The 22,466-nt window shown below is 36.1% G+C and overlaps 1 protein-coding gene across 3 annotated transcripts in view; it reads left to right on the top strand.

The window, feature by feature from the left end:
* Positions 1-22,466, top strand: part of GRIK2 (glutamate ionotropic receptor kainate type subunit 2) — a 631,568-nt gene that overhangs the window by 451,070 nt on the left and 158,032 nt on the right. Inside the window, exon 11 of one of the 3 annotated variants that reach the window (XM_032651173.1) lies at positions 4,506-4,508. The exons of the other annotated variants lie outside the window; for them this stretch is intronic. Coding sequence (XP_032507064.1) covers positions 4,506-4,508 — 3 coding nt within the window. The remainder of the gene's footprint in view (positions 1-4,505; positions 4,509-22,466) is intronic. 3 annotated transcript variants of the gene reach the window in all.

Raw genomic sequence — 22,466 nt, 5'->3', positions numbered from 1 at the left:
TCTGTTTGCTAGTATTTTGTTGAGGATTTTTGCATCTATATTCATCAGTGATATTGGTCTTTAATTTTCTTTTTTTGTAGTATCTTTGCCTGGTTTTGGTATCAGGGTGATGGTGGCCTCATAGAATGGGTTTGGGAGTGTTCCTTTCTCTATAATTTTTTGGAAGAGTTTGAGAAGGATCAGTTTTATCTCTTCTCTACATGTTTGATACAATTCACCTGTGAAGCCATCTGGTCCTGGATTTTTGTTTGTTGGAAGATTTTTTTTTTTTTTTTGGCAGTACGCGGGCCCCTCACTGTTGTGGCCTCTCCCGTTGCAGAGCACAGGCTCTGGACGCGCAGGCTCAGTGGCCATGGCTCACGGGCCCAGCCGCTCCGCAGCATGTGGGATCTTCCCGGACCGGGGCACGAACCCGTGACGCAGGGGACTCTCAACCACTGTGCCACCAGGGAAGATTTTTAATCACAGTTTCAATTTCATTACTTGTGATTGGTCTGTTCATATTTTCTATATCTTCCTGGTTCAGTCTTGGAAAGTTATACCTTTCTAAGAATTTGTCCATTTCTTCCAGGTTGTCCGTTTTATTGGCATAGAGTTGCTTGTGGTAGTCTCTTAGGATACTTTGTATTTCTGCGCTGTCTGTTATAACTTCTCCTTTTTCATTTCTAATTTTACTGATTTGAGTCCTCTCCCTCTTTTTCTTGATGAGTCTGGCCAATGGTTTATCAATTTTGTTTATCTTCTCAAAGAACCAGCTTTTAGTTTTATTGATCTTTGCTATTGTTTTCTTTGTTTCTATTTCTTTATTTCTTTGTTTCTTTGTTTCTATTTCATTTATTTCTGCTCTGATCTTTATGATTTCTTTCCTTCTGCTAACTTTGGGTTTTGTTTGTTCTTCTTTGTCTAGTTCTTTTATGTGTAAGGTTAGATTGTTTATTTGAGATTTTTCTTGCTTGTTGAGGTAGGCTTGTATAGCTATAAACTTCCCTCTTAGAACTGGTTTTGCTGTATCCCATAGGTTTTGGATCGTGGTGTTTTCATTGTCATTTGTCTCTAGGTATTTTTTGATTTCCTCTTTGATTTCTTCAGTGATCTCTTGGTTATTTAGTAAGGTAGTGTTTAGCCTCCATGTGCTTGTGTTTTTTACATTTTTTCCCCTGTAATTCATTTCTAATCTCATAGCATTGTGGTCAGAAAAGATGCTTGATATGATTTCAGTTTTCTTAAATTTACTGAGGCTTGATTTGTGACCCAAGATGTGATCTTCTTAAATAATTCTGAAAGCTTTCCATTTCTCTCCATCTCCACAGTCACATGGATTAAGTTCCCAATATAAGAATCTTCCCCTTTTAATCTGTTATCTAACTATATCATCAACTAAAGTCCAGTTTCAGGAAGAGAAATCTGATCATACCCCTCTTTTGCATAACGTCTTTCAATAGTTTTCATTGTCCTAAGGATATAGGACCAACTATATAATATATTTACAAGCCCTTCTACATTTGGTTATTGTTTCTCTCCTATGGAAATCTTTCTGACCCTTCAAATAGACTCTCAGACCTTCTCCACCCTGCTTTCTCTGTTGGGAGGTTCCCTTACATAGAGTAAAGCAACAGGGCTTCCCAGTCAGTGTTCCAAGGGAGAGAGGAGAGTAAGGTTAGAATATTTATTTTCCTCCTCATTCCCTGAGATTTCGTCTTGAGCTGGCTTGTGCCCCCTCACTGAATGTCACAGTTTCTCATAATAGTGCCTGCTCTACACAAATGTCTCTCCTGCTCTCAGTTCCAGTTTACACCCTACATAGCTTTGTTTAATTCTGATCTTAGGGGTGGTTAACGCTTAGCTGCTAATAGCCTTGGATTCCTGCACCATCCCTTAAAATTTCCATTCACCAGTGGTTCTCAAAGTATATTCCATAGACCTGCAGCATCAGTATCACTTTCAAACTTGTTAGAAATGCAAATTTTCAGGTCCTACTCTAGACCTACCAGGTCTGAAACTCTGCAGTGAAACCTGAAGTTTGAGAATCATAAGTCCTTTTGTGAGTAAACCCTGCTCAGGTATCTTCCTTTGAGTGTGCACCTGTTTTCTGTTGAGACCCTGACTGGTGAAGCTTTTTATATTTTCGCTTATCCTGCTCTCTCCAGCCACATCCAGGTAGGCTTTACTCAGTCTTGTTCTCCTTTGCCTCCCGTCTAGTTTTCTGTCCCCAGCACTCTAAACCCCAGTCCAGCTCACCTCGTCTAAATTGCTTTTGCTTAGTTTCAAAAACACTTCCCCAGTGAGGCTTCCCCTTCCCACCACAGGAAGCCCACCTGCTATGAGTTTCCACATCGTTCTTATTACATAACACCATCACACTTTATTTTAATTACCAGCTTAATATCTACTCTATTTACTTGCATCTAAGTAGTATAATAGTTATAATATCAAGCAAGGCTATTTCAGTTGCACGTGTAAGAAACACGGCTAAATATAGCTTACACAAACATATTTTTTTAGAAGCCCCACATTACAAAAAACATCCAACAGTGATTTTTCACTTCAAGTACATTGGATCCAGGGTCTTAAAGTAGGCCATTGTATGCATTGGCCTCTCTTTCACTGCCTTGTTATCTCTTGGCTTTGCTCTCTTTATAGATTTTATTCTTAAACACTTTCTTTCCACATGGTGACAAAGGAGGCTCAAGTTGGCACTAGGCCAGCGGCTTTCAACTAGGGGCAATTTTTTCTCCAGGAGACATTTGGCAATGTTGGGAGACGTTTTTATTGTCACAACTTAAGGAGGTGGGAGAGACGTTGCTACTGCCATCAAGGGGTAGAGGCTAGAGATGCTAGTCTCTAAATAATGCACAAGATAGCCCCTCACAACAAAAAATTACTTGCCTCAAATATCAATAGTGTTGAAGTTGAGAAACTCTAATCTAGGTTTATCTGTTTCTTAGAGTCCTCCTTCTGAAAGAGATAGTGGTCTCCTTTTGCCAAAGTGTCAGCAAAATCTATTGCAGGGTGTTGGGGGGAGGTGGGAGGAGTGTTCGCTGGGCCAGCTTTGGACCATGTGCCAATCTGGGAACTAATCCATAAGGCTGGGGTAGAGGAGGTGGTTATTGGAATGGCCATACTTGGATCATATGTCGACATCTGGAACTGTGGGACAGAATCGGCCACATCTGAATTATGGTACTTATAATTTTATGTGAACTTGGGGGCAGAGGCAAGCAATATTTATTTGAAACCAGCTATATGCCAATCCATTTTCTAGATGTTCTAGGTTTTACTTGGTTAAGTAGAAGGGGAATAACCATCAAGAGGCTGAATTTATTCCGGTGTTGTGATGGGGAAATATAATTAAAAATAAGATCTTCGTCCAATCCAGAAAACTTCTCCACAGAGCTAGAAGAAAAAGAAAATTTTATTGTTGAATCAGCGTTACACTAGAATGTGATGTACACTATAGGCAATTTGCTAAGAGATTGCAAAGACAGAAGTATCACCCTTTTATGTAGCCAAGCAGACACAACACATTACCTACGTGTTCTCAAGATAAGCAATAATTAGTCGTCAAGAAATCTTGAAAGTACAATTTATCACACGTAGTTCATATTAAATTTATTTGGGGGACTTCCCTGGTGGCACAGTGGTTAAGAGTCCGCCTGCCAATGCAGGGGACATGGGTTCGAGCCCTGGTCCGGGAGGATCCCACATGCCGCGGAGCAACTAAAACCGCGCGCCACAACTACCGAGCCCCCGCTCTAGAGCCCACGAGCCACAGCTATTGAGCCTGTGCTCTTGAGCCCGTGCTCTGCAACAAGAGAAGTCACCACAATGAGAAGCCTGTGCGCACCGCAAGGAAGAGTAGCCCTGGCTCGCCGCAACTAGAGAAAGCCCGTGCGCAGCAACGAAGACCAACGCAGCCCAAAATAAATAAATAAATAATTAAAAAAAAAAAATTATTTGGTAATTGAGGTGACCATCTGTGTTAGATAATTGGCTTTATACAGTAGAAAAATAAGCTTCTCATATCTTTATGACAGCAGGTAGATTTTAGGCGCTTGCCCACCAGAGCTAGCTCCTACCCTCCCACAGAAATTTGGAGTTAGGGTGCACTCTTCCTTGGTGATTCCTTTTCAAAGACATACTTCCCAGGTCCTTGAGAAAGGCATCCTCTGGTGGGAAACCTGGCAAGAGGCTTAACTAACTTTTAAAGATTTATATACATTTCAAAAAGAGAGAGAGAGAGAAAGGACTTAAAATTATAAGTTTTCTTAAGTAAATGTTCTAAGAAAAGGGGAGGGGTCTCTGATTATTTTCAATAGAGGGAATTGAGTCTCTTGTTTAATATGTATTTGTCCTTACAGTTGCAAGTCTAATTATTTTAGTAATAACTGTTTTTACCACCTTCTTCTCTCTCCTTCCTTCTTGAGAGGACCCTCAAGATCTCTCAAATTCATTTTAATCTAACCAGGGACAGTTACTGGTGGTACGATATGAAGATAGCACCTCAGAAAGTTATTAGGAGAAAGTGGCTCCCTGAGGCATTGTTAGTTCTTGGAAAATGACAAGCCTTTCCCCTAAAAACACCTTCCTCCCCCATCATTTCCACAACAGGGCTGCATAACGTGTACTAGTAAGTACTTGGTGAGACAGTTGTGGGTTCAAGTCTTAATTCTTTTACTATGTAGCTTTATGCCTTGGGCACATTGCTTTAAACTCTTTAAGCCTTAGTTTTCTCAAAAATAAAATAATGTCATATTAATAATTAGGAATTATATATATATATACACACATATGTTTCCTAATGCGGTGTCTGACAAATAATAGATAATCAACAAATGGAGACATAATAAGTTTGAACTAATAAGTTCAAAGTTTTTGTCTTCTTACTTATCCTATATTTCTACTATAGTGTTTATGAGTATTCTTGTTGAAGACTAAAAAGTATATTTAGACAGTATTACAATGATAAAGGTGTAGGGATTATAGTTGCTATTGATATTAATTTTATATTGAATTATAGTAAAATCAGTGTTAAGTTTTTTGTGTTTTTTTTTACATCTTTATTGGAGTATAATTGCTTTACAATGGTGTGTTAGTTTCTGCTTTATAACAAAGTGAATCAGTTATACATATACATATGTTCCCATATCTCTTCCCTCTTGCGTCTCCCTCCCTTCCACCCTCCCTATCCCACCCCTCCAGGCGGTGACATAGCACCCGAGCCGATATCCCTGTGCCATGCGGCTGCTTCCCACTAGCTATCTACCTTATGTTTGTTAGTGTATATGTCCATGCCTCTCTCTCGCCCTGTAACAAAAAATTTTTGTGAGCCATCAAACTGATTAAAATCTTTATCAGGACACTATTTTACTGTATCAGTTCACTGCATCCACAATCTTCTGTATTAAGGTATATACATGGGAGCGTTCATTTGCTTCAAATATACTGAAAATAACTAGGAGACACAAATAACAGGATTGCAGAAAGTGTTCAGCATTCAAGAATATTTATTGAAAGAATGACACAAATGGTCCACAGTGTGCCACAACAAATGTGAAACTCAAGCATCTTGCTCCTTAGAGAATATGTGACATATTTTCCAAATGATTTTCTTATGTTGTCTTCCAGGGGCCTCAATGAAAGTGTCTATTCATGCTCCAAGGAAAGCAATAAGGAGTGACATATTTTCCTCAGAAAATTAAAAGCATCGTAACTTTTTGTATAATATTTTATGAAATATTTGATCGAGTCTTTCACTCTTAAAAGCAAGCTTAGCTATTAAACCTGACATAGAAGTGATGAGTACACAGAAACTTGCTAATGCAACCATTGTATTAAGTTGGACATACATTTACTTGTAGCTTTGGGCTATGTATTCCTTATGGCTAATAACTCATTTGTGGGCTCATGAGACAACTGTTTTTTGTTGTTCATAAATCCAACTAGAGTCATTCATAAGCATGAGGGGAAACACCTAAGCTGCAATAAGCTAGCAGCACATATTATTATGGGACTCCTTGAAGGAGACAAGGGCTGTTGCATTACTTTCCAGCCTTTGGTGATGTTTGCCTTGGCAGTGGAAAACCAGGAAGATTTATGCTTGTAAACATCCATACATAAATTAATAAAGCAGGATGTCAAGTCTCTTTTTGTGCAGGCTAAAAATAGACCTCAGATCTGTCCCTACCTTCCAGTTTTACACCCACCAACCTAGTTCAGACACTTGCCACATCATTATGTATTTATTATGTACCTCCTGCCTCTTCTTTAGGAATCCACCTACACATTATAGTCATGTTCTTTGATAACTAGTGACTTCTCAAAGCTGTCCCACTCAAAGTATTGCAGAGATACCAATAGATTGTACTATAAACTTTCAAGTATGCACGTTGACCTTTCATTTATTTCTCACTGTCCCCTGACACCTAGTGGCTCATGCAGTCCTTAAGCTCTTTCACCTTGTCACCTGTTTTTAAGAACACCTCAAGGATTCCATGTTGGGATTCTGCTTACCTAGGCTTTTCCTGATCATTTCACACTTCTAAAGAGCCCACTTATATAAACACCTGTAGAACTCCTACTTCTGGTGATTGATCACAGACACTCCTTGCTACTTGAAATCCTTTGTCCTTTCATCTTTCGCACAGAATGAGCCCCAGCTGGAGGCAAATTTCCCAACGCCTTTAAGCCGGTGATCTGCAGGGGGCTTCTCTGATCTAGTGTCCTAATGCTGATAAAATCTGTGAGGGAATACTGTGTACTCATACTCCTCAGATCTACAGTTACTTCTTAACTGCAAATTTGGGAATTTGGGTGCTTTCTACCTATCTACCTATGCTGTGTAGCCTTGGGAAAGCTACTTACTCTGTTTTAAGGTCAGTTTTATCACATGTACCGGGGTAATAATGATACTCACTCATAGAATGATGGTGTGGATTGAATGTTAATATCTGAGAGTGGAGCAGCATAGCCATTTTTAACTTATTCAGATACATCAGTGGCACAGCAGAGATGGGGGATGGATGGGGGCAACACAGGGAAGGGGAGAAGGATGACAACAGAGAGAAAGAACAAATTAAATGTCGTCGGACAGTGGTGCTGAACCCACTGTAGGTCTCATGCCTTGCTGTGTGAAAGCTCCTGGCACAGATGTATACTCTTCATGTACACAGTTACAGACTTTAAAACAAAGAAGTAACCTAACTTCTAGTCAAAAACTGCTAATTAATCTGGTATGCAACTATAGGAATTGAGTTCAGTTCTACGACTGGAATGTTTAATGAGTCTTCGAATCATATTTGAGAAGCTGACTCTGAGGACATGAATGTATTATACAGGTGTGTTACCTGTCAAATAGGAAATATTATTATTACTGTTATTATATCCAAAGGGATACCAAATGTTTTCTTTCATGTTGCTTTATCTTGGCTATTAAACACCAGGAGTTAATTTGATTATGGTTAAACCATGATTGTATTTAAAACAGGTAATTGACAATATGTATGCTATGGTATTATCAGAGGGCATTTTTTTTATCATTACCACTAAAAAACAAGAGATTTTTAAAGCCATATTCTCAGTCTTTTTACATCATTAGAATTGTTTAGATCAGACTATGAGAAGTGTTTGTTTGTTGTTACTTAGCTCTTTAAGAGATGCCAAAGAACTTTACAACTTCTTTGGGCTTAGAAAGACTTCTCTTTTAATATCATTAACCGTTTGTGGTTGGTAAGAGAGTAGATTGGTCAATAAAAGCTTTTTTTTTTCTTTTTAATGAAGCTCTTTTTTATAACTTCAAGTGCTGTTGAAATTTTAAAAGCAAACAAACAAAAACTTGATCATTTGACAGATTAAAAAAAGAATGAGAAAATTTCTGTTTTAGTTTATAAAACAACTATGGCAAAGTGGGAAGTCTGTTAGGACCTAATTCCCCCTTATTTTACATAATTTTTAAGAAGACCAGTGATGCTATGGTTTTCCAGCTGCCTGAATGCTTCCCAGCAGGCTGCCTCAGCAATGCAATCAGTGTTTAACATTATCAAGCCTTTTGTGATTCATGAATAAGCCTTGGAGGACCTCACTTACTTTGCCTTGCCTTCTAATTGGTCTTTTATTACATACTAGGGAGGAAATCAAACATTTGTTTTTCAAGAAACAGTCTCCAGGTATTATCACAAAAATGAAAAGGCTAAATCAAAAAACAGTTTCTAACTAAATAGGAATTGACTTGTGCTGTAGCTCTGAATTTTGATATCATGTTGTCTCAACTCTGCATTCTAGTGGAAGCATTCTAGTATTTCAGTTAAAAAAATTGAATAGGGTTAATATTATTATCACTATTATTTTTTTTAATTTTGGGAAAAATCACTAAAACATAGAAGTACAAATTTATTTATAATTTCCTATGACCGAGAAGTGGCAACTGTAAACATGTTTGTTAACTTTGCTTCAAGTTTCTCTCTTTTAATACGAAAGTTATAAAACATTACAGATAATGTTGAAGTCCCTTACTCACCGTAAAATTTCTCAATTTAGTAATTTCCAAATCAATTGTAAAAGGTAAAATTACATTTACCTCATCCCTCCCCACATGTAACCATTCTTAAGTTTGATGTTCTCCTGGTCCATTTTGTATAAATTTCTTAAAGTATTTGGTAGTATTTTTATTTGACCAGTCTCTACTGAGATTCAAATTATTTCCAGTGTTATGCTATGAAAACAAATGCTGTCAGAAAGAGCCACGTCTTGTCTTGTTGTCTTGTCTCCTGGAGCACCTGTGTCAAGAGGTTCTCTAAGAGATGTACTGGGAAAGGAATTGCTAGTCAGAGTTTACAGATATTTTCAGTTTCATTAGATATTGAAAATATTGTTCTACAAATTGCTTTACCAATTTACATTTTTGCCAGTAGTTTGTAAGAGTTCTGCTTCTCTGCAAAATCGCTAACATGAGATTCTCACTATTTGAATTTGGTCAGTTTAAAGACACATGGAATCCCATTGCTTTAATTTATATTCCCTGATTACTAGCCTCTTCCCACTCTCTCCATATTTATTAACTTTTTAGTTTCTCTTTCCTGAAAATCCCGTTTACTTCCTTTGCCTTTCCTTATTGATACATAGTAATTTGTTATATTTTCTGAATACTAATAATGCAAATATTTTTCCTGGTTAGGATCGTGTCATTTAATTTGTTTAAAGCATGTGTATATGCACATGTCTGTGTTTGTGTGAGTTTTGGTATGAAGTTTTAAAATTTGAGTTTGTTAATTTACTTATTTTTTTCTTCATAGTTGTGATGTTTTCACTTCTTTGTTGGGGAAATTCTTCCTTAACTGGAACTCGTTAAGATATTCTATTATTTAAGAGTCTTAACGTTTTTGTTTTTCAAATTTAATTCTTTCACCACATGCAGTTTGTTCATTAAGTCCACACAGGTTGGACTTCAACTTAAGTAAAAGTCCGAATTCCTTCCACTCTCAGCATGAAGATAGACAACCAAATAGTCCAGGCCAGACATATTTGTTAATAATTTTCTTTCCTCTGACAAAAAAGCAACTTAGAAAGCAACTGATTTTTACTTTCAGTGAGAAATCTTGTGACTGTTAACTTAGACCTTAGAGCTATGTATTAATTAGGAAGAGCACATGACGCGTTAAAAAGGGCTAATGTAGTTCTCTATAATTGAAATTTTTTTCTCAATGATTTAAACAGCAAGTTGTTGAAAGTGGAAATGTACTGTCAAATAGTTCAGAGATAAAACTATTGAGAAAGTTACTCCAGAAGCAGGAGACCAAAGACCAGTATAATTCTGATTTATACTGTGTAATAGATTATGATTCACTAGAAATTATCCTATAGTTGGTACTTAGCAACTGCTTGTTGAATGTCTCTTCTGGGAGAGACACTCACTGTTAACTACAGCATTAACAATACCTTTTAAATATAATGGTTTTATTTGATTTTTTCTATGTACTTTCACAGTAACATTGACGTCATATTTAGAAATATTTAAGTGTTTTTTAAACATAATTTTTTTAAAAAATTTTGAAATTTTGATGTATTATCAAGATTTTTAAAATAAATTATTTCCCTAATAATGATCTCTTGGTATGCTATTTAGTTGTAATATTATAGCAAAAACCGTCATTAAGGATTATTTTATTTTGTAATTATATAATAAATTATTGAATAAATATCCTCCATGGATACTACTGAGTTCTTCAAACATGATTCTTGAACTTAAAATACTTAAAATATTGGTAAAGTAAATGCTTTGGACATAAATACTGTCAGAAAAAATAGCACAAGACATAATTTGAAGCTTAAGAGGAAGTAAAATGCTAAATTGGGATTATAGAGACTCCTATAGATGTATAGAAACTCCTAACACTCCTATACATCCTATACATAATTTTGCCTCTGACAAAACAATATACAACTAATCAGTCTCACACTGCAGGACACTGAAACTTTTCTTTGACATAGTCAGGAAAGGCTTCGTAAAAAAAGAAAGCTTTTAAAAAGCTTCTTAAATGAACAGAGGGAAACAGATTAGAATGGAGAAGGCTTGAAGTTGAGAATTTGATGATGACTCAAGCAAATAAAGTACTATATAAAGATGAAAGTAGAAAAATAAATTAAGGGCAAGGGTATTCTGGGAGAAAATTGCCCACAGGAGCAGATCAAAAATCTAGATTTATTTGAGTTCAATAATAAGAAGTTTGTATTTGAGTCAGAGAGTGAATTTACAGTGACACTGTTAAAGCAGGGGGCTGGAAAATCTGTTTATCTGTGGTATATGGCATTACTTAATAATAAACACTGATTCGCATCTACCGTTATCAGAAAAGCAGAATAAATGTAACTGAAATCAGATATAAACAAATGTGGCTTTTAAAAAAAATTTATTTTATATTGGAGTATAGTTGATTAACAATGTTTTGTTAGTTTCAGGTGTACAGCAAAGTGATTCAGTTATAAGTATACATGTATCTATTCTTTTTCAAATTCTTTTCCCATTTAGGTTATTATAGAGTATTGAGCAGAGTTCCCTGTGCTATATAGTAGGTCCTTGTTGGTTCTCTATTTTAAATAAATGTGGCTTTTTTTAAGGTGACATTTTCTTTAGAACATAAAACAAATCTAAACAGTAACAAAACAAAGTCCTAAACAAAAGCTAAAAAAATTCAAAAGTACAATCATAGCATGAATTTTCTTAATAGAATAAATATCATTTCTTTGTTAACTGTGCCTGGATTTTCCTTTCTCATGAGTTATGTGGAATTGCTTTTCAAAGTAAATTTGAATAATGGAAATAATATAATTGCCAAAAAATGATATTCTTCATGCTATCCCTAAATGCATGTATAAGTCAATACTAGTAACTCAGCATCTTTCTGTCTGTCATAATTTTAACCACTAAAGATATATAGATAAATATGAATCCTAGGTGAGATAGGCACATAAATAATTTTTATATACTTCAGGTAATGCAATAATAGAGATATTCCCAAGATATTTTGGGAAAACTGAGGGATATATATCTAATCCTGTCTGGGAGGAAAAGGATCAAGGAAGTCTTTAAGCTTAAATTGTAAGAAAATGACAGATGCTTTTTCCAATACACTATATTTAATGCTGCAGTTAAATTAATTTTAGCGGGTAGTTCTACCTGAAGGATATTATTTTATATAACATCACACATGACTAAAATAGTGAACTACAACTTGGTCAGGTTCATTTAAATGTATCGAAAAACAATTGAATTTAAGATAAACTCTGATCTGATTCAGAAAATTTTTGAAGACAGGATTAACAAAAGGAAAGAAGATTTCTGTATCTCTTTGTCTGATAGGTTTATTTTTATTAATTAAGACCAATCTATTGAGAATGAATTTATTTGTTAGCATGTAATTACATTAACCGTAACCAATGTTGTTTTATGCTAAAATCATGTGTCTGCACCCATAGAATTTCCTAGTCACTTCTAATTACATTTAAGGTTTTCTGGTTCCTCGAGGACATTAAGTTTGCTAAAGATAAAGCCCCTGAAGGGAAAAATTTATTTCTCACAGATTTAATTATGATGATATTTCTGATCAAATTTTTTAAAACATTATCCAACTTGGATTATTGGAAGATCAGAGATACTGTCTATGGGATATATTCAAGTACAAATATATTTACTTGTTTATGTGACAATATATAGTTTAGTATTCGACAATATAAAACTATATTTTATGTCTTTGTATTTTCTTCTCTTTGGAAATAATTAACTTTGATACCTTATGATGCTCTTTCACCTTAGATTAATGTTTTAGCAACATTTAGATTCCAAATATTCTCTCTGATGTCACTTTGTTTTTCAATAGATACATCTTCAGGCTTCTCTCTCAGTTTACAATATAAGCTCTGGGAGAAACTATATCTCTAGGACTTAGCACAGTGCCTAATACACAATAGATTCTTAATGAGTGTTTGTTAAATAAATCCACCCTATTTTCCATCGCTGTCAGTTTGGCCAATGCCGTTTACAAAGCTACTTACAAATAGGAGTACGTCTCAAATGAATTTCACCAACCGTCACGCTCTGGCAGTCGACTTCCATGCTTTTTCTCCTCCCTGTAGGTGTCAGTGCCTTCACTGAAGCAGGAATCATTTCACGTTCATCTTGGTACCTTCCATAACAGCCACCGCAGGACCTCACACAGGGTGGAGATGGTTAATAAATATCTGTAGAATAAATGAATGGGTAATAGTTGTCCACCTCACCTCTACCCCTCTACACACTACGGGAGTACAGTAAACTTCACCTACACCTGTGACTCTACTCCAAGCCATAGCTGTGCTATCATCACATATTCCTTCTGAAAAAAATAAATTTGGGTAAGATTGTTGAACTTAAGAGAAGTTAGAATTTTAAAATGGAGAAATTAGTCATAGCTACAGAAGAATAGGTAAAGGCATTCTGAAATAATATCCCAAATGTAGGCACATAGGAAAGTCATCTTCAAATGCTTCTCAAACAAATATTGGCAGATATATCAGATAATACATGATGTAATAATAGGGGGGCATGAGTTAGGGAAAACACTTAGGATAAGACACTTAGAGTAGGTAGCTGTACTTACACCCCCCCAAAAAATAATAGGTACACAAAAGGTGAAAATTGTCACAGTTGTATTTGTATAAATTAAATGAAACCTGATTAGCTAAGACACTATCAAAAGATAGCTTGTCCTCAGGGAAGGAGCAGAATAGAAATATTGTGTGCATTGTAAACAAAGGGACATCAATATAAAAATAACGATTTTAGCATCAGCTTGTTAGGAAAACAAGCCATACTGGTCATCTGAGAGTTTATCTTTTAAATAATATAGTATCATCTTTATGGATGGAAACATTTCTAGAATGCATTACATATATTTCACTCTTTGAAACTGTAGTTCAGTGAACATAATACAAACTCCAGTTGAAAACTTTATATCTGTCAATGCTTTCATGATAATATTATACTTTACATTGCAATCACCCAGGAATATGAAATTCATGGCTACCAATTTTTTCTCTATGGTTTGTGCTTGAAATGCTGCAAACATTTGCTCAGTAACCATACATTTTGACTCTTATCTTTTTCATAGGTTCAAATGGGTACTGATTGATTAACCCAGTCCCCGTTTCCCATCCACTCCAAACGTACTTACCTCACATTCTATCTCAACTTATCTTCTTCAGCTTATTTCCTGTTATCTTTTATTTATTCCAAACTTCCTGACATACATTTTACCTGCTTTCCTACATAAACCATTACACAGACTAGGTAAATTTTATGTCGATTTTCAACCAGCATTTAAATAATTTGAAAAGCAGTATTTTTAAAGATAATCAGATCTCTTGTCCTGTACTACGACGATATTTCTTCCTAAGTACCCATACAGGGCATTAAGAACCAGAGCATGCATTCTTGGGGATAAAAACCCACATCTACTATTTTTTCTCTCATTTTGCTAAGAAGACTATCACAAACATTTTATCTCAAGCTGAATTCTGAGCTGTACATCATGAACTGAGGATAAGATTAAGTTAAACATGTTTAAAACTGGCAAGACTGCTCAGCAGAGCTACCCATATAAACCAGTGATTCCATAGTGGAGATCTCTTCATTCTGGGTCTGGTCCTTAGTTATGCAAGTCCCTAATGCTTATTACACAGTTATTCAGGAGTTATTGAGCTAACTAAACACACAGAATTGATCTTGAAACCAGAATATTCATTTTTATGGGAGTGTAAAAGGGATCAGTGCTTTTTAGTATTCTTATTCCTATTCCATAGGTGCAAATAAAAACCAGTTTAGAAACCAGCCAACCTAGAAATCAAAGGACAAAGCCTAGGTAATCAGAGCTCTTGTCCTGTACTATGACGATATTTCTTCCTAAGTACCCATACAGGGCATTAAGAACCAGAGCATGCATTCTTGGGGATAAAAACCCACATCTACTATTTTTTCTCTCATTTTGCTAAGAGGACTATCACAAACATTTTATCTCAAGGATGTTACAGTACAGTTAAGTGAGCTATTGTTTCTTAAAGAAACAACTGTTTTTCTTGATTAGGTTGCTAAGAGATTAGTGATGGTGATAATCTCTAAGACAGTTTCATTTTTATCATCTAAATTTGTTCCCTTTTTCTTATTTCTTGACTTCTTTTGGATTGAATGTATTTTCTTTGGTCTCATTCCTTTTTTTCTCTATTAGTTTAAACTTAGAAGCTTTATTTTTATTTACTATTTTAGTGGCTATTTTAGCAAACATACTTAACAAGTTATCAATATCAAAACAACGCAAGGGCCTTAGAAAACTTAAACTGTGGGATGAGCTTTATTCTAGTTGACCCACCGAATATGAGTGTGCTAGAGTATGTTGGTTTTATACAAAAGTCTCCAGTCTGATCTTTCATTTTGCGTTTTGCGTGAGATTCAGGCCTTATCTCTGATTTTGAGTTCTTACTGATCAAACCTTAAGCGCTAGCCTATGAGGATTTGCCTAACGTCCTCCGGGCAAATGTCAGCTCAAAATCTTTGGCTTCATATTTTCTTCATTTTAGTTGTTCTGAATTAAAAGTATTCTTCCAGTCATTTAATCCTCTGGAAATATGTCTGGTGGGACATTCCTACAGATACCTAGTCCCTTCCATTGTATATTGGATTTTGGTATTGTCGATTTCATGTTCTTGGGAAATGGCATTTTCCTGACCCCAATTCCCAAATGGGAGAACATCAAAATTAAAAATTTAATATTTAATTTATTAAACAAAAACATGGGAATTATAAAACAGACAGCAATGTGATTAATATCACTGAGAATAAATATATTAAACAAGAAGCCAGTACATTTATTTCATTTATTCATTGAAGGACTGCTTTGTTCACTGCTCTGTGCTAGTCACTGTCAGTGACACAGAGATGACTTAGACTTGGACTCCTCCCTCTAGAATATGTAATGCAGTACAGAAACTAGATATGAATATGTAATTATCATAAGAGATTGATTAAAGAATCAAGTATCATAATATATACATGAGGGATGGAGAGTAAATCCAGAGCAAGGAGAGAATATATAAGATTGGAAGCATGTGAATCGTGTTGTGGGGAGGTGGCATTGTGAATGGGCCTTGTAGGATCTAATGTGATCAGGGTTGTGAATCAGAAAAATGTGTTCAGGCAATCTGTTTTTGTATAAACACCAGTCAAGATTGTAAAAGAAGGCAATGTATACAAATCTGTATAAACGATTTCTAATCACTTTCTCTTAAAATATTATACACTGGTCAACAAAATCCATCAGTCAACAATTATGATGAATCAATTGCAGGGATATGCACATGCATGTATGCACACACACACATAAATATTTTGTTTGATTTTCCTTGCTTAAAAAAGCGAATTAATGCTTTAAAATAGAGTATAATGATCTCTCACCTCGGGATCAACATTACAGATAAAACTGTAGTCAGAAGTCAGTATTTAGAAGTCAAAATTTAAAAAAAAATGTTTAGACAAATCAGTTAATTATGTAAATAGTAATATTAGGTTGAAACTTAAAATTGTCTTTTTTTTTTTTTTTTTTTTTTTTTGCTGTACGCGGGCCTCTCACTGCTGTGGTCTCTCCCATTGTGGAGCACAGGCTCCGGACGCGCAGGCTCAGCGGCCATGGTTCACGGGCCTAGCCGCTCTGCGGCATGTGGGATCTTCCCGGACTGGGGCACGAACCCATGTCCCCTGCATCGGCAGGCGGACTCTCAACCACTGCACCACCAGGGAAGCCCTAAAATTGTCTTTTTTATAGCTTAAAATGAAATACCACAAGTTTCATATGATCCAACCCATACATTTTCTCTACTCATCATACCATTAAAAGGTTTGCAGAGTCTTTTCTTACCTTCAGATTTAAATATATAACCTTAAAGATTAATCTAAGAGCAACACTAGATCCTTTTCTTTAGAAGATGTTTGTGGCAAAAATTCCTTTCTGATATTTCACAAGCTTCCTGAATACTCCGGATCTAATGAGAACTGATAACTGTTCTAAAATGATTAAAATGTGGTTTCCTACAAAAACAAATACAAACAAACAAAAAAACTTCATTCCTGAAGTGCTGTTCAAGGCCCACATCTTCTGACAGTGCCAGAGGTCTGTTGCCATTGGTTAAACCTTGGCAAAGTTCAAAGAGAGCTCATCAATGCACAGTGAGAATTAATGTGCACCACTCATGATCCTGCTGAGACCCTTTGTTAAAACAGTCAATTTCTATGCTGTTTGTAAGGTTGTGCAGTTGTAATCCCTGGACAACTGCCAGGAATAGCCATAGTAACAAAACAACCAATGTCCTTCTGTTTTCAGATCAATCTTTCATGGTGTAAAGAATTTTTTGAATTATGATGAATCTTGTTGCCAGCCAGTATTTTTAGGTCATTCTAAGACCTGAAGTAAATGATGTTGTTTTTGTGTATGTACTAATATAGATAGATTCATTCCCATGCATCTCTTTACATAAATTATTTATGTTATAGTTTGTCATAATAGGCAAGGTTGAATTTTCTAATTAAAACAATATGTAATATGCATACAAATAATACTAGTGTTCTGATATGTTCTCATATTTTCTCTACATAAATCATGATGTATTGTTAAGTGTTTTTTAAGACAAGTAAACTTGAGCTTCACAATTTTTTTAAAGTAATTGGTGTAATATTACAAGTACACACCCACATACACATGCATGTTTATATATATTTTTATATGCACACGGTATATATGTCTATTAATGTATACAAGCAGTATACATGTATGTATGTGTATATTAAGAACAGTTTTAATGGAATAAAAATATCTGAGTAAAAAATAGGTATTGTGTGAATGAATTAGATTCAGTGAGTTGTCAAGGACAATTCCTCATGTTTAAATATCAATATGAACTTGGATAATTTAGTGGAGATTTGATCATGGCTTCATTTGCTATCCTCAGTGAAATCTCTTCTTCAATTCATTATTCCTTAGTACATTTTCATTCTATGTTGAAAGATAATCAGTCCATCAAATATATTTTTGGTATTAAAAAAAACTTTAAAATTATAACCAGTAGAATAACTTTGCAGTCAGCCAGATTTCCAAATCCCCCTCCATTCATTATCAGAAGGGTGATTTGGGGCAACTTGCCTAAGTCCCTGAGCCTCACTTTTTGTTTTTTAACCTAAAAAAGAGTACTGACAAATGCATATACTTTATGCTAAAGATTAAATGACATGAAACATATGAAGTGCTTAGAATAATGCCAGGTGTATTATAAGCTTTCAATAAGTGTTAGCTGTCATTTGTAGTTTTTTTTTTTTTTTTTTTTTTTTTTTTGGAAGAAATAATAGCAATTATCTGAAATGAATGAAAACATAAACTCAGGCATCTCTCTGCCTCTTCCATTCACCCTATTTCCCATTGAAATTATCAATAGAGTAAACAAATAAGGAAAAGTCTGCATCCCTTCCAGAATCTGGGGACAGGACCATCCAAATGTCAAGTTTCTTCCTACTTAGCCTAATACACATGTGACTAGAGAGAAGGAAGAAGAGAGGGTTGACACCTGGTCCCACTATCCTAAAATAATCAGTGTGTGTCAGAAGTTAGTGGAAAGCCATGAAAAACTGCAATTTGTATCCTCAGTAATTTTTTTTTTTTTTTTGTGGTACGTGGGCCTCTCACTGCCGTGGCCTCTCCCGTTGCGGAGCACAGGCTCTGGACGCGCAGGCTCAGCGGCCATGGCTCACGGGCCCAGCCGCTCCGCGGCACGCGGGATCCTCCCGGACCGGGGCATGAACCCGCGTCTCCTGCACTGGCAGGCGGACTCCCAACCACTGCGCCACCAGGGAAGCCCAGTAATGTATTTTTTAAACGTGAAAAGATTCTTTAAACAAAATGTACCTCACAAGTTTATTATCAGACATTGTAAAAATTCTAAGACTATCTGGTCTATGATTATTTCTGCATTTTTATTTCTAGAGCGTGCTGGGCTATGTTGACTTCGTTCTGACCTACGTTACCACTTTTTCCCTTTCTTACAAGCCATAAGGGATCGCTATCCCTCCATCATTAATAATCTTCCCTCATTTCCATTCTCTTCCTTGATTATTTCCTAACGTGTTTGGCCTCTCTGCTGCTGAAATTGCTCTCTCTGTAGCCATGTCAATGACGGCTACTCTGTCTCCCCCACTTATCTTGAGAGGCTGGGTCAGATCCAAGAGACTGACTGGATTAAGCAGCACAAGCTAAACTCGAATGTGGTTGTAGTTTATACCTACAGAAATCGTTTCTCACTCCCTCTGAATATACATTAAAAGCTGGCTGAGGGCTCTGCTCCATGTTTTCTCACTAGAACCCAAACTGATGGAGCCACTGCTGTGTAGCTGATCTTCACATCAGGGAAAGAGTGGGAATGTGGTGAATTGGACACTGTCTCTTAAAAGCTTCTTAGAAATGAAAGCACACTGCTTCTGCTTATATTCCATTGACCAAAGTAAATCATATGGCTGTGTTCAGCTCCATGGGAGGAAAGGAGTATAGTCTACTATATGCTCAGAAAAAGACAAATTGAAATATAATTGAATAGCCCCAATACTGTGCTCCCCATTGCTGTTCCCAGTTCATGAATTCTCTAAGCTCCAGAAAAGCCATGCTTCTTTGAGGCACCTGTCTCTGGATATACCATTCCTTCTCTTTTTTAAGTTATCTTCCACTCACTTCTTAATCACAGTTACTCATCTGGATATACCATTCCTTCTCTTTTTTAAGTTACCTTCCACTCACTTTTTTTTTTTTTTTTGCTCACTCACTTCTTAATCACAATTACTCATCCACTGTTGACTTCAACAACTGGATCATAGCCTTTCACTTTAAGATGGTTGATTTTATGATTCTAGATAAATTCAGTGTCCTTACAAAAGATGCATCCATCACCATGGACCCTAAGCTTCTTGAGTTGTTCATTCCTAGGAGGCTTTTAGCCACATAAGTCTTACATATGTCTATAATTGCATCATAATCATTATTGTGACACAAAGTACACTAACTCTTAGATCAATAACTCAGCAATTCAACTCCTTTCCTTCTTACTTACAAATGTATTTGACCACACTACGCTTGGTTTTGACCCTCTCAAACCTATGAGTTAATTAATCATCTGTTTGTTTTCCATATATTAATTCTGTCCTCTCCTCACATTTCTCCATATCCAGCTTAGTTTCTGTGGCTTATTGTTAGAGACGTTCTCTTCTAGTACCAAATTTATTTTTCCTCCGTCGTTTCATAACAAAACTTGACCCTGTATTTATGTCATTATCTTCTTCACTGTGACTGACTTAGAACTATAAACGTAGCTGGAGAAAATCAACCCATTGTGAAAAATGCAACCATATAAAACTGATAGTAATCTCAAATGAGCTGTCAACACTGTCACAACTGCTACAAACTCTTTCTAGTCACTACACTCTCTTACATTCTGCAACACTGCTTTTAAAGTTTCTTCCTACTTCTCAAGTCTACCAGTCCCTGTCCAACTTACAGCAGAAAACCTAGTGTCCTGCTTCTAAGAGAAATAGATACCATGAGATAAGAATGTCCTACCTCAACCCTCAGCATCAAATTTACGATCATGGCTTCATTAGCACCTGTTCTCTCCTCTTCTCTTCAAGTTTGATGGAATAATTGGTCCTACTTAAGGGTGTGCTTTTCATCTTTTCCATTCTAACTTGTCTCTCCAGAAATTTTTCGACCCACCATGTTTCTTTCTTTCTCTGCTTTAGACATCTAGGCCTTTCTCTTCTGATGTATTTATATTTGTATTTTTAAAAGACCATCATTTCTCATTTTAAAAAAATCCCTTTCAGCTGTCACCCAATGTTTCAGTTTCCCCTCTGAGGTGAACTTCCTGTCGTCTTTAAATTTCCTTCTTTAATCGGTTGCACTAGCTATCTCACATCTCACCCATAATTGTTTTTGAACTAACATGTCATCAAAAATTACTCTTATTAATGTCTCCAAGTTGCTAAATCCAGTAGATATTTGTCAGGCTTTATCTTATTTGATCTGTAAGAAGCTATTTGCTCAACTTACTACTCGGAAGCATTCTTTTCCACTGGTTTCCATAAAATTTCCCTCATTTTCCTGTTGCCTCTCTTAGGTTACTCTTTGCTGTCTTTACCTCTTTGAACCATCTTTGAACCGCTGCTGGAAAGAGTGCATATTATAATAGACTTAGGGGAAAAAAATCCTGTTGCTTTATTTCTTGTCACGTTGATGTAAAAACATCAAACTTTGACAGAGTCCTGTTTCATTAATTCCCATAACCAAAATCCATGCAAAATAAGCCGAGTAAGCCCGACTAAAGCTATCAGCCTCAGGGCCCCTGATCCATAAGTAGGGCTTATTGGTCAGAATTATCCGTGGATTAAAAGTGCTCTATGTGAAATCTTAAGTCTGAAGGCAGGCTTACTACTTGAAACCAGAGCTTTGGGTGTGGCTTCCTTACTTGTGAAAGCACCATGAAAATTCTGGTGCCCTGAGGCTTTGGCTTATTTGAAAGTTGTGGTCCTAGGTAAACAGAAAGGCACAGATTCAGTCAGATAACTAAGAACTCTGTCAAGTTACCTAATTATTTTGGAACTAGATACAAAATACCACCAATATCACCAGGGGATGTGAACCTCAAATCACCCTTATGAAACATTGCTATAGATTGGAAGATGAGAGAGGGGTCACAGAGTGAAAGAAATAATAGAACCACTAGAAAGGAATCTGTAAGGATATATGAGAGAGTGAGAGAGGGAATGAAATAGATAAAAATAACAAAAAATGAAAGTTCATATTGAAAAAACACAATTGAACATGAATTTTATCCTTCTGAAATACATTTTGTAGAACTATCTGTCAAATTTTTTAAAATAAAAACTAAAGGTAAGGGGCTTCCCTGGTGGCGCAGTGGTTGAGAGTCCGCCTGCCGATGCAGGGGACACGGGTTCGTGCCCCGGGCCCGGGAAGATCCCACATGCCGCGGAGTGGCTAGGCCCGTGATCCATGGCCGCTGAGCCTGTGCGTCCGGAGCCTGTGCTCTGCAACGGGAGAGACCACAACAGTGAGAGGCCCGCGTACACTGAAAAAAAAAAAAACTAAAGGTAAAATATCTTTTAAAATTCCATACAATACAAAAAATAAATTGTATAGTAAAAATTATATATGAAAAATAATGAAAGTTTATCTAGTATTAAAAAGTATCATTTAAAAAACTCGGTAGGCAAGGTACGCTGAACACAAAGAGAGTGAGTTAAAAATAATGATTAATTTAATCAGCACATAGCACAGAAAAATGAGAAAATATAATTTGTGAAAGAAGAGATAAGAGACATGGAGGATAAGGTGAGAAGCTCCATCATATATCTAGTAGGTGTTCCAGAGGAAGACAATGGAAAGAATTGCAAGGAAGCAGTATTTGAAAAGATAATAGCTGAGGGTTTGCTGGAATTTTGGTAAAATATTTGCCACTAAATCAAAAATGTACTCTGAGTAAGAGATAGGATAGGTTTAAAAAATAAATTTACCCCACTGTGAACAATACAGAGAGAAAAAAACATAAAAAGACAAGCCACAGACTGATTTCCAATGCTTGTAACTGACAAAGGAATTTAAGTATTCAGACTCTTAAGAACTTCTGCAAGTAGGCAATGAGAATGGGATATGGACAGAGACATGGGTTTCTAGAAGATCAAGGCCAAGGGCTCCATGAGCTGGGTTTGATGATATGGGAACAATTCTTGGGATGTAGGAGCTAATGCTCTTATCCAAATGGTGGGCAAGAGGAAAGAGTAAGGAGCTCTATCTTGCTGTTAATGAATGTTTAGAGCCTAAGCAGCAGGAGGTAATGTTGAAGTA

This window comes from Phocoena sinus, chromosome 12, assembly GCF_008692025.1.
Source record: "Phocoena sinus isolate mPhoSin1 chromosome 12, mPhoSin1.pri, whole genome shotgun sequence".
NCBI lineage: Eukaryota > Metazoa > Chordata > Mammalia > Artiodactyla > Phocoenidae > Phocoena > Phocoena sinus.
The sequence above is the reverse complement of the archived record's forward strand: the minus strand, read 5'-3'. Positions and strand labels throughout refer to the sequence as shown.